Genomic DNA, 12921 nt, shown 5'->3' on the forward strand with positions numbered 1-12921 from the left:
TTCTGGATTTCAATCCATTCCCAAATTATATTTATCCAATATATTCTGCAACACAGCTAAAGAAAACTTGGTGTTTAATAGTTCCAGTTCTGCTTACTGTTAGAAATGCAATTATTGATTAGGGTACTGCAAAGCCATCTCTTTAAAATATAATCAGACAGAAGACAAATGGAGCTTTCATTCACCAGCTGTTTCCAGTCTAGAATAAATGCCACTTGCAAAATTGTTTTTTACTGCTTTACACTGCATTTTAAAGAGGGGGCATATCTTAATAGAATTTTGTGTACTTTAATGTGATAATGACTGCAAGCATTACATCTCTCAGGATCATTTCTAAAATGCACCAGATCATTCTGAAACTGAACTGGATTAAACAGATTTGCCTGACCAGATATAAGTTAAATTCGGGTTAAACAGTAATTTACAATCCCACATTGATTAAATGTAGTTGCAAATCACAAGTTATTAATTTACAGAAATCTGAAGTAATTAAATTCACGGTTGTCTGCTCAAAGTTCCAAATATATAACCTAAAACTGTTCAATTAACCACTAGCTGTCCCAATGACATGATCACCAACAGAAATAAGATTCAGATTCAAGAAGAAAGCTGTTAGTCGATAAATGGACTTTTTAAAAATTTGTCACTAATATTAGAAGGCATAACAATTTCACTAAAACATAAATTACTATCTAAAATTGTATATAAATATTATCCAGAAAAGGATAAGGCAGCTTTAATTTAAAAATTCTGTCTGCTTTACAGGAAAAAAAAATTCATCTGCTAGGGAGCATTTGGTGCAATATGCTATTGTAGTTGAGGTATGAAGAAAAACCAGAATGATTAGCTGCCAAGACAGTGTTCACAGGTTTCAAATATGTGCTCAATATTAATGCAAAGGCAAAAGGCAACCCATCCCTCTGAAAGTGCTAGCTTTTAATTCTACTACAATAAGATTATTTGAAGTTCTGATTTGCATTCAAATTACTAAAAAAAAAATTCAAACAAGTATTTTGCACACATGTCCACTAGTGATTGCTGGCTACAAAAGACCAAGTCCAAAACCATAACAATAAAATACCTTATGGTTACTGGAGTAAAGAGCAGCATAGTGGTAACATTGTCCAAAAATGCAGAAAGAATTGCAGCAATAAGGCACAGAAATGTAATCATGGCCCACACCTTGCCTCGAGAAAACCGATAAGCCTAGGAAAAACAAACAGAAGCAAAATTAATGGACTAGATCACTCTAGCTTAGATATCAAAAAATTATAGATAAAGCAACTTGATCAAATTCAAGCAAAAATGAGCTCAGAGCATTTGCTATTCCTTTACTATTACTCCAACAGCACCCTCTCCAATACTAAATAACTTGGGAAGAAAATAATTCATGGAAGTGGGCAAACAATCCCATCATGCAAAAGAAACAAGTCTGAAGAAACACCAGGCTCTGCTGCCAGTCATAAAGGAGGTCTGTGGCAGAAGAGGGGCTGAGTCCCCACCTTCTGCCTGCATGCCCAGGTGGACTAACATGGTTCAGACCTCCCATCCTCTCCACACCTGGGACACATTTCCCATCCTCAGAACAGCACTGCTGGACTGAGTCCAGAGGAGGGCCACAGAATCAAAACACTGGAGCACCTCTCCTATGAGAATAGGCTGGAAGAGATCTGAGTTGTTCAGCCTGGAGAAGAGAAGGCTCTGAGGTCACCTTACAGCACTTTTCAGCTCCTAAAGGGGTTCAATAAGACAGCTGCGGGGTGGAGTCTTTGGGTAAGGGTATGTAGTGATAGGACAAGGGAGACTGGCTTTAAACTGGGAGAATAAGTTCAGATTAGATAAGGGAGAAATTCTTTACTGTAAGGGTGGTGAGACTGCAACAGGTTACCCAGAGAAGCTGTGGATGTCCCATCCCTGAAATGGAAGTGGTCAAGGCCAGGCTGGATGGGGTTCTAAGAAATCTTCTCAAGTGGAAGGTGTCCTTGCCCATGGCAGGGGGATTGGAACACGATTGAAGTTTCTTCCAACCCATACCATTCTCTAATTCTATGGCTGTGATTCTATGAATTACACTTTTCATGTAATCTTTTGTTCTGCTACTATGCAAAGGTCTGCGGCCTCTTCTCATGTGCGGTCATAAAGTTAACAATAGTTCCTATATTTCTTCTGTCCCACTGCCAAGCACAAATAGAGAGTTCAGCTACAGCAAAACTGCAATCCTGGGGAAATCAGTGAAATACTCAGCTTAATAATGTCCAAATGCTTGTGTACCCTACTGGGGACCTTTAACATTCTCCTGTAAAAACGAAATTGCGTTAAGGGCTTCCTTTCATCAACACAGGATTTTTCCAGTATTACAACATGACCACTGTCATTTCTAGTGTGATAAGTATATGTTGACCTAAGAAAGGTTCTTTAAAGATCAAGCTTGGTGTGACAGATTTGAATAAATACTAACTTGATAAATTTAGAAATAATTATAAGTACCAAATAAACCCACCTTTACTGCACAATAGTCAAAGAATCCGGTCTCTGAAAATATGGCCACCAAAACCATCTACCAAAAGATGAAGAAAAATATAATCACTTGGAACAGATATAAAAAAGTAATTGAATTATTACTCAAAACTAAAGCAAAGCAGTTTGTGATTCTGACAAACAGACTTCTTATCTGACATGGTTTTGAGAATCTAATCACTCTTAGTATATCCACTACAGCTGCCAGATATCTCTAGTTAATGTATCATATGGTGAAATATACTTCTCAACATAAGCAGTCTGTAAATGTCATACAAGTCTAGTTGAATTTTATTTGTAGTGACTAAGTGGACATCATAGATTAAGTACTCAATGTATTTCCCTTATATCATTAATCAAGAAAAACCAATAAGCATGTTTGCTCTCTGCAGTGATACTCTGTAGAGCACAGAAGATAAGAACTGATTGCATTTTCCCACATCTGAGAGGTCTCCTGTCCTTCTGTCTTTGCTCCCAACAGATTTTTTTTATTTTTTTACTTTATTTTTCTGTGGGGAATGCCAGGACTAGTGTCAGGAAATAAGAAAAGCTCAGAATGGAAACAGATAATTGTAATTTTGTCTCTGTGTATTGTATATTTTGTGTTAGACTCTAATAGCACTCGGACAATGCATTTTACCACAAATAGCTCTGGGCAAAGTGATTAAAATAATATATGATTATAATCTCATCAGATATTACTTCTCCATTTCTGGCTTGCTTTTTTGCAGTTTCAGACATAATAGTAAGACAGAAAACCACTTTTCCAGCAGAGTGTGTTTGAGGAAGGTTTTGAACAAACAAAATTAAAAAGATAAATGAGAGTGATAATGTTTGGCCCTTAAACAGGTCTTTCCTTTTATAAATCCCAAGGATGTTTTTGGCATGCTATCAATACAATTTCACAGATTTAAAATATATATATATATATATATATATATATAAAAGGATCAACATTTCAGAAAGACTCCTTCAGAGATCTGATCCTCATCCTTTTTGGTAAATCTCTTAAGATACAAATGTTCATCATAAGTTGTCTGAGTAAAGTACAATTAAAAAATGTTTTGAAAGGAAACATCTCTTTATAGAATGTGATTATTTTAGCACTTTTAGAGCAAAATATATATTTTAGTTACCATTCCAAACAATAATGCCAGTGTCTCATAGTCAATCCACTCCACCACTTTGACCATACTTGGCCTCTGCAATCAAAAAATACAATTACAAGTGAATGCCACCTAACTTGTGATTAGCTGTGACTTACAAACTCCACTTAATTGATGAACCATTTAAATAAATGTGATGGAAATTAATAAGTGTTCCTACAAGCTACATAAAAAGGACTCTTTACTATTGCCATTACTACTATTATTATTATTATTATTATTACTAATTCAAAGTACTGCTGGCATCCTAAGTGGGTCATTATCAGGCTATTGGTTGGTCTAGTTGTTCCTTACATAACATTACAGAAATAAAAGATAACTAAATTACTTGGTACATGCAGTTTCTTTTTTAGTAAGAGAACAAAAGCATACCACTTCACCTGTGAACAAACTGGAGGGAATTAAAGGGAACAGAGTAATGATATGGCTATGAGAACAACTGAGAAAATCAATCTGAGGTTTCACTATATATCAACTAAGAGTAAGCAGCAGGTGAAACAAAAGGGTTGGAACATGCAAGCATGAGATGTAATTATTTAGGGTAGCATAAAGCAATGCATTTCCATTTGGGTTTGCTTGGTAGCCTAACATTACCGAAAATAACAGTGTTAAACTAATGCTGGATTAAGCTGAAAATGGTTGTAGTCAGCTTCCTTCAAATCAGAACAAAAAAAGCATCAAGTGACTTTTTTGTACTCTCCTTGTCTATACATTAGCCTGACCTGTCTTCCCACCCCAGTTTCTGTCCTACTATTTCTCTTTCTTAAAAACCATTGCTTTGCCATGTGCTCAGTTGGAAGTGGGCAAACATGGAAATTGATGATACCTGCCACCACAGCCAGAAACAAAGGGAGAGCTCACCGTTTGATAACTTACCTCCCCAACAATGGCTAAGGCAGCTAAAGCGGCCAAAGAGCCCAGCATGGCTGCAAGGGTCCTGTGAACAATCTGCAACAAAGGATAAGAATTGACCACAAACTCCTCTAAGTATCTCCTTAGAATTAAAAAGGAGTGGGAGAAAAGATAAAAACTCATGTAGGCAATTATTTTTTTGGCTTGCTTGAGGGTTTTTTTCTGAACAAAGGATGGTTAATTACTTTGCTATTAAAAACAACAACAAAAAACCACAAACAAACAAACAAACAAACAGAAACCAAATGAAACAAAATAAAAAACCAACCAGCTGAAGCCTTGCCTGTGCAAACCCTTCTGGGAAGTCTCATCTCTAATATCCTGGTAGAGAAGGGACTTCAGCACCAGTTTCTTATATTTGCCAGTAGGTGACCCAAGAAGGAAAGCAATTCATCTTCCCTAATTTAAGGATCAAAAAGCCTGGTCCTGTTGGCTTCCCTTCACATCCCATGGAAAGAAGGTGCATGGCAGGGAGGTGATCCTGTAGTAGGGACTTATTCAGCAAGTGCACCCTGAAAATGTGCTTTATCTCTCCAGGAATTGATCTGTAGTTATTTAATCCTCTATGTCTGGAAGATCACAGATTGCGTAAAATAACTCGGCTAAAGTAAGCATGTAATTAATGAAAATCACACTACAAAAGACTGAATCTAATTACCAGCTTTCACTATTAATGTGTTTAAATATTATTCCAACACAAGTTAAAATTATTGTTGAGAAAGAAATAAAACAGTCTAGAAATATTTTATTTGCTGCTAATTTCATAAGAAATATTTTGCTGATAATAAACAATAGGATGAGAGTGTCTCAAGGCCCTCCTTGTTTGTAAAGAAAAAGCAAGATTTGGCTTTGTTTTTTCTCCTTGATTATACAGTTTTAATGGAAATGGCAAAGAACTACACAATTTAGCAAATTACTAAAAAAATAAATATATAAATTAATCAGCTTAAAAAAGCAAAAAAATTTTCTGTCTCATTCTCCTGTTTTCCTTAAAAATGCACTGAAGAATAACATATGCATGGCCACAGAGCAAGAGATCAGACCAAGATTTTTATGCCCTCATGACCTACTTGTTCAGAGCACAGATTACAGCTCACACCAGCTCCTACAGAAATGTGTGTGATAACCCACTGGCTCATGTTGCATTTCCCTTTCAGTGCATTGACATGTAAGTACGCTTATGGCCCTTCTGATTCTGCAAAGGTGGGGAGCATTTGAGAACATTCCATAGCCCTTCTGGCTGGCAGTCAGGTGCAGCAATTAGACCTTACAGCTCTCTCCAATAACAGATGCCAAGCAGAGCTGTCCATTAGGGAAGGGGATCAGCATCCTACCAGAGCCAAGCTCAAGTGTAGGCAACAGGAAAATCCTCAGCTGGCCTCAAACTCCTCGTGCAATGCCCACCCACGTTAGATAGCTCTTTTGCAGTTCTCAGAAAGGTATCATAAGTTTTCTGAGATTTGTTTAGCTACAGATTTTTTGCATATTTCCAAATTTGCTGTCAGTGTTGTGTACTTAATTGCTTGCATTGGGTTGACTGCATTTTCAGTTTCCAAGAGTTTGCTGTCACCTATGGGTGAAGTTTGCTTTAATTTATGCAGAAAGAAACTGAACAAATTGAGTCATCTGTCAGTTCTTCATTTCAGTGGTTTTTCAATAAGGATATACAAAAGTATATCCCGAAGAATGCACAATGTACAAAGCATTATTATAAAAAACTTAGTAAAAATACAAGTCTTCATTCCAGCAAACTATCAAATGTAAGTCATAAGGTAATGTAAAGCCTAGAAATAACATTTATGTAAACTCTGAGACATGTAAATATTCAAAATTTGATATTTAGGAAGCTTTAGGAAATAATAGATTACTCTCATTAATTTTCTTTTCATAGAAAATAAACCCCGAACAGATAACCTATTTGCAAAGGTATGCTTAAAAACTTACAAATGTACAAGTTAGGAGATGCAGGTTATGAGTTCTGACATTTCTTGAACCACAATTCCATCTATTACATATTTGGAGGGCATTATATTAAGCAAAATTCCATTATTATTCTTTAGAAAAATAGTACAGATGATCAAAACCTTTTGAAGATTGGCAGGAGGATGAGTATCTTTTCAGGATGAATTGTGGAATGTATCCATAAACAACAGCTCAGGTAGAGAATTGAAAGGGCTCAGAAATAAATTATGACAGTGACTTAATCCCAGGAAAGCTGAGAGATTTAGTGAGCTTCTGGATCGAAAGACATTTTTAAAGGTTAAGTGAGAAATCATCTCTATTCACCTGATCCTTCTCCCACTCGAGAAAGTGCATACCCTTGTGCAATGACCACGGAGATGAGAAAGATAGAACTGATGAGGAGGAAGATAGAAAGATTTTAGCATAAAGTTTGCATGCTAGAGCTCCCCACCTCCCATTCCAACTGCAAACCTTATAAACTCTTTCCAAAAAGGGCATCTTCATCATCACCATCACCTTTATTTTTGTCTGAAGAATATCTAGCAGGGCTACTTACTGCAATAGCAAAGGATAGGGCTCTTGCCTTTTTCAAAGGGACAGTAATACCAGTACAAAGGGCTACTGAAAACAATGCAGCTCCAATTTCACTCTTTACAAAGCAGGGTGCACTTTAGAGCTCACTTATACAGGTCATTACAAGGCCAAGAGATGAAGAAATTGAAAAAAAAAAATGGAATGGATATTTACAGTATTTAATATAAAAAATTGAAAATACCCAAAGCTACAACAGTGAAACAACAATGTCAACAATTTATCTGTGTTGATAGCAACCTCAGAGTCAATTCAGAGTAAGCGAAGACTAGGAAAGGCTACTATAGCAATTTTGTTTCATAATTCTTTGTAGAAAGTTTGTCTCATGATTGCCTGCTGTGTGATAAACACAACGTGCTGACAGCTGATTCTAACAGTTTCCATACTCTTAATTCAGGAGTTCATTTTAAAGTAAGAGATTAAAGCTACTCAAGTAATTTATGCCACAAGTCTTTTTGCTTGATACTAATTAACAATATACAGTTCTAGAACTATAATGCAAATTGGATTTAGAAAGCCTAAATCTTTCCCAGATTTAAATTTATTTATCTCTTTGAAAGTGCTTTGGAATTTTTGCACTGAGTTCATCAAACAATTTGGTAGACTGCAACAGCATCATTATAAAAATTATTCTGAATACCAGACAGTAAATCTTGTATGGTGTTCCAGGAGGCAAAAGGAAAATATTTAGAAGCCAATTGAATGATGACCTGGGTGCTATTTCAGAGCATACCTTTCCCAGCTGAAATCCAGCACATGCGTATTCCTAAATTGTGTTTCTGAAGATATTTGGTAAATGATATATTGTACCAAACATTTTATTTCCACAAGTCCTTTGTTATAAGGGAGAATAGCTTTGAGAGATGAGTGTCAATGATTTTAATGCAAAGCTTCAAAAGGAGCCCCTATTACATCCTTATCCATTTTGTCTCCAGTGAAGCCTGTTTTATTAAACTTCTTATTTTACTGATAAATTAATTTACATTTGATAGAGTGGAAACATCGCTGCATTTCAACAAGGATACAGTTATTACCAAGCCTACATCCACATATGGGTATTATGTATTTTTCACCTACCTCCAGAACTGCTGAGACCTTCCTTATAAAATCAACAGCCAAATCCCTATTAGACTTTATAAAGTCTCTAGTTTATTTCTTAATTCTCAGGGGACAAGGAGGAAGAGCAGCAAAATTTACCCTAGGATAGGTTTTTTCTGATTTTATGTTTTGTATCTATTCCTTGTTATGTTTTAATAAGGATTTATTGGGTTAAAAGAAGACATCCTCAGCAGTGGAAGAAGTTTTTTTCCGCAGTTTTCCCTAAAGATAATCAAGACAGGATTAGCCTGAACGCCTCTGAAAATGTGCTCCTCAGTCACATCCCTTGATGGAGTAATCTTATAATTTACCATCATGTATTTTACAAATTCTGGTGGTCTGCTTTGCCTTGGACTATTCTAGTTGTTTTAGTAGGATACAGATAAAACTTCAGTCTTTTTTTTACACATATTTGATTCACTCTTGAGCAGATCAAAACAAGTGGCTCAAAAAACCCACATTTTGGAAAATTAATGCAGAAGTCTAACACTATCTTCAGAAGCTGAAATCAAAAATGGAAACTGCAGGAAAAAAATGGTAATTTAGCTTTAAAATTTAGGTAATTTTTCCTAACTTTCAAGCAACAGGACTGAAAATTTGGGTTTAAGATAGAAAACAAGGGTCAAAAACTTGGAACTCTGCCTTGCTGATCCACTTCAAAGCTGAATGGCGCCAAATTCTTAATTCATGGAAATTTGCATTATTTCTGGCAAATTGTACAATTTAGACACAACGAAGCAGCAGACTAGAAATATAGGATGTAGTCAGATACAAAGGAGGTCAGGGCAGAAGAAGAAGAAAGTCTGTGATGCCAGACCTATTTATTTGATTTTCCACATGCTCACCTCTAGTAAAGAGACTGACCAGTACCAGGTAGTGAAAGCATAGCACACACACACCCCTTCAGCTGGTGATGGCAGCTAATATTGTAGCTCCTCACCCTCCTCCCCACAGTTTTCTCCCTAAAAAAAGCTCTGCAGAAGCAATTCTGCAGCTCCCTCAGCCATGGGGCACTGTGTCCAGCGCATGGGAACTCCTCACAGGGGCTGTGCCTCAACAGTTTGTGCAAAATGAAAGATAACGGAAAATTAATTGCCTTAGAATTACCTAGTTAAGCAGTAGTAAGTAAGCTCTGTAGGGATTTTAATGAGGCAAAAGGGAGTTGCTTCACATATCTTAGAAAGTGTGGCATGCTGGTGCAGTGTGCAGGGGCGGGTTAGAGCAACTCTTGAGGAAAGCCTATAGGGTGCACTGGTGAAAGATGATGTGCATCAAGAATCCCAAAGTGACTCCAAGCATCACAAAAATCAACAAGACCAGTTTATCTGTTTTTCATCTGTATCTTATTCATATCTTCATCTGAAGATTAGGACATTATTTTTATGTATTCTATACATGCAGGCATGAATCATAAGACTTTAGCCCAGGTTAAGCATTTAGAAAATCTAATCATTAATCTCATTTTTATAAGTCAAAATACGTCAAAACTGCATCATTGTACATAAGTATGTCTTGCTTGGGAAAAAAAAAAATAATCCTGGACCAAAAGTTTACTCATTTTTACAAGAAATCAATGATGAATCAATATTATAGTACTGCCATTTGAATGAAATATGTGACCAAGACCATTTAAGAGCACTGACTTGAGAAATGCGTGGATTTAGAAACATTAGCATATCTTAGTACTAACATGCACTCTTATTCATTCTCTGCACAACAAATATTTATGCCTATAACTGTGAAAATAATATTCCATATATATTCATTTACATTCAATAAGCTCTTTTTAAAGACAAATACCCAACCTTAAATGACTGTTTTTAAATGGAAACACTAGGTTCTGTAGCAAATTTTGTAATTTCTGAACATCTACACAACCCCAAGGAAAGAAGGCACCCATCTATGACATTCTGCTATAATACCTATTTCTGCTCAGATAGTGCTCCAAATTATTTGTTCTGATTTAATGTCAGTGGAGGAAGTAAACAATCTTAAAAAATAAACAACCCTGTCTTAGGGGAAGTTATGGAAGGCAACAGTTTGTCACTTTCTAATACAATGCTATACAATATAAAAACTATACAGGATTATTATCTTAAATAGAAAGTGATTAAAAGTAATATTATATGGTGTCCAAGATAATGCCTGTGTTAGTTCACTTTTAGAGCTATGATACGTGTGCTGGTTTTTGCTGGGGTAAAGCTAATTTTTTTCACAGGAAATGGTAGAGGGCTGTATTTTGGATTTGTGTTGAACATAGGGTTGATAATGGAGAAATGTTTTGGTATTGCTGAGCTGGGTTTATGCAGAGCCAAGGCCTTTTCTGCTTTTCCTGCTCCCATGCTGATGAACAGACTGTGGGTGCATGGGAGATTGTGAACCAGGACAGCTTACCCCAGCAGACCAAAGAGATATTCCAGACTATATGACATCATGATCAGTATGTAAAGTGGGGGGAAGAAAGAGGAAGAGGGGGATGTTTGGAGTGATGGTTCTTGTCTTCCCAAGTCACTGTTCTGTATGATGGAGCCCTGCTCTCCTGGAGATGACTGAACACCTGCCTGCCCATAGGAAGGAGTGAAGTAATTTCTTGTTTTTCTTTGCTTGCATGTGCAGCTTTTACTTTCCTTATTAAACTGTCTTTATCTCAATCCATGAGCTTTCTAGCTTTTATCCTTTTGATTTTTTCTCTGATCCCTCTGGTGGGGGACTGAACAAGTGGCTTCCTGGGGCTTGGCTGCTGGCTGGGGTTAAAGCACAGCAGCACATTAACTAGAACATGCCAAGAAATACAAGGTAAGGATATCTTATGACTCTTGTCTAGGACAGGCAGCCCTGAAATCCTATGATTAAGTAACTGCATTAAGCTGACATAAATTCTTTCTATACATAAAAAAATCTTTCTATACACAGAAAAATGCAGAGAGAGAATCAGGGGGAGAGATACACAAAGAGACTAAAGAGAAATCAAATTAATTTCTGTGAATAAATTACCATATTAATTCATTCACCTCTTCTGTATTGAAAATATACAGGTTGATTCTAGATTCTGCAGAGGTATTTGTTACTCCATAGCTCTGTCAAAGGTTTTGAACGAGCAATGTGCACAATTTGCAATCTTTTCAGAGTCTATGAGTTTTCTTCCTCAGCTATATCACTGCTTGCTGTTTGTAGAGAAAACTGAATGACTAAAGCTTCCTGCTGATATGGAACATTGGATTAACCAGTTCAAAGTGGCCCTTGAATGATGCAAAGACAAACATACCCTTGATGCATGAGATGAAACAAACTATTAGATTTTCATGCCTTGGAAACTTGAGGAAAAAGCAAAGCTGGAGAAAAGAACATAGTACAAGGAAGGAAGGAGAGAAGTATCATTTGTACAGATGATGGACAGAGGACCCAGAAGAGGGTTTAATCCTATGTGATGAGGGTTGAAATGACTGCTGAGTTAAGTCTTGTTTTGAAATAACCTCTCACCTCAGAATATTAAGGTAAAGAGGGATAAAGAAGGTATAACATCATACCTAATATTTCTATCAGATTCATACAAAAGAGAGATGTCTGCCATGTTTATATCACTACAGTCATAAATGGATGTTTTCCAGACTCTACATGTTGGAATAGTTCTGATGCTAATAAAATCAGTTTTATATATCTCCAGAAAACTCCAGAAGGTCCAGTAATGTCTGATAGCTTGATAGCGCCTCAAATTTTAGAAGCAAATCTGTACTTGGTATGAATTTTGGGATTTTGTCTTGCTATAGAAGTGAATGGACACATAGGAAAATTAACAAACTCATATTCTGTAAATCAGGGCCTTGAGTCCAGTCTCACTAATGGAAAGGTGAGCCCTGCAGAAAGAGAGGATGATGATAATTTTTATGTGCCAAGGCACTCATTCCTGTAATATTTTAGCAACATAAAACATATTCTATATGACTTAAATAAAGAGATCTGTCTATGAGCCAGTAAAGAACCCAGAAGAAAATAAACCAAAGTGCTTCTGTGGGAGAACATGATCAAAACCCTTGTTTACCAACAGGCTGGCCTAGGAACAAGCTTTCAGTCAGTCTTGTAAGAGCCAATCCAGTTCTCCAGCATCTACCTCAGCAGGCTTTGCTGACTTCATCCAAGCCAGGTACTTTGATATCGTTCCCAATGCACACCTTCATTCTTTGTGTCCTAAAGGCATTTGAGAGGGCTGAGAGATCCTCAATTACATTTGCAGTTTCAGAACATTTTCTGAAACTGAAGAAGATGCCACCATTTGTATTATCCCAGTTATCACAGCATTCCTGAGACAGTAAATTTCTAGTAAACAAATGACATGGACCAAATAATGAAATTTTACTTTCCCTTTCTGAATCTTTGTCAGTCCTCTTGAAATAGTAGGTTAATAGAACCATACGGAAATACAGCTGTGCACTATGAACAACAGCAGAGCAAGCTGCAGCACCTGCATTACCTTTACAGGGAACTTTCTGCTCTAGCTAGCAGTTCCTCTGGAGAGTCTTTCATCCCTGACATCTCCTGTCTTTTTTCACTCCACTTTTCTTCCCTGAATCTTTTTCCACTTAAAGTCACGTTATCTCCCTTCAAGCCTGCCCTCTACACTTTCAGTTTTTTCTTTCACTGTTGCCCTTGCTCTTGCTGAAGGAAGACACTGTCTGAG

The 12921-nt window shown here is 36.7% G+C and overlaps 1 protein-coding gene across 1 annotated transcript in view; it reads right to left on the minus strand.

Moving 5' to 3' along the window:
- Positions 1-12921, minus strand: part of OCA2 (OCA2 melanosomal transmembrane protein) — a 155478-nt gene that overhangs the window by 99025 nt on the left and 43532 nt on the right. Inside the window, exons 10-13 of the mRNA XM_033513614.1 lie at positions 4560-4631; positions 3654-3719; positions 2501-2557; positions 1082-1206 (exon numbers count right to left, since the gene is read on the minus strand). Coding sequence (XP_033369505.1) covers positions 1082-1206; positions 2501-2557; positions 3654-3719; positions 4560-4631 — 320 coding nt within the window. The remainder of the gene's footprint in view (positions 1-1081; positions 1207-2500; positions 2558-3653; positions 3720-4559; positions 4632-12921) is intronic.

This window comes from Parus major, chromosome 1 (genome assembly GCF_001522545.3).
Source record: "Parus major isolate Abel chromosome 1, Parus_major1.1, whole genome shotgun sequence".
Lineage (NCBI taxonomy): Eukaryota > Metazoa > Chordata > Aves > Passeriformes > Paridae > Parus > Parus major.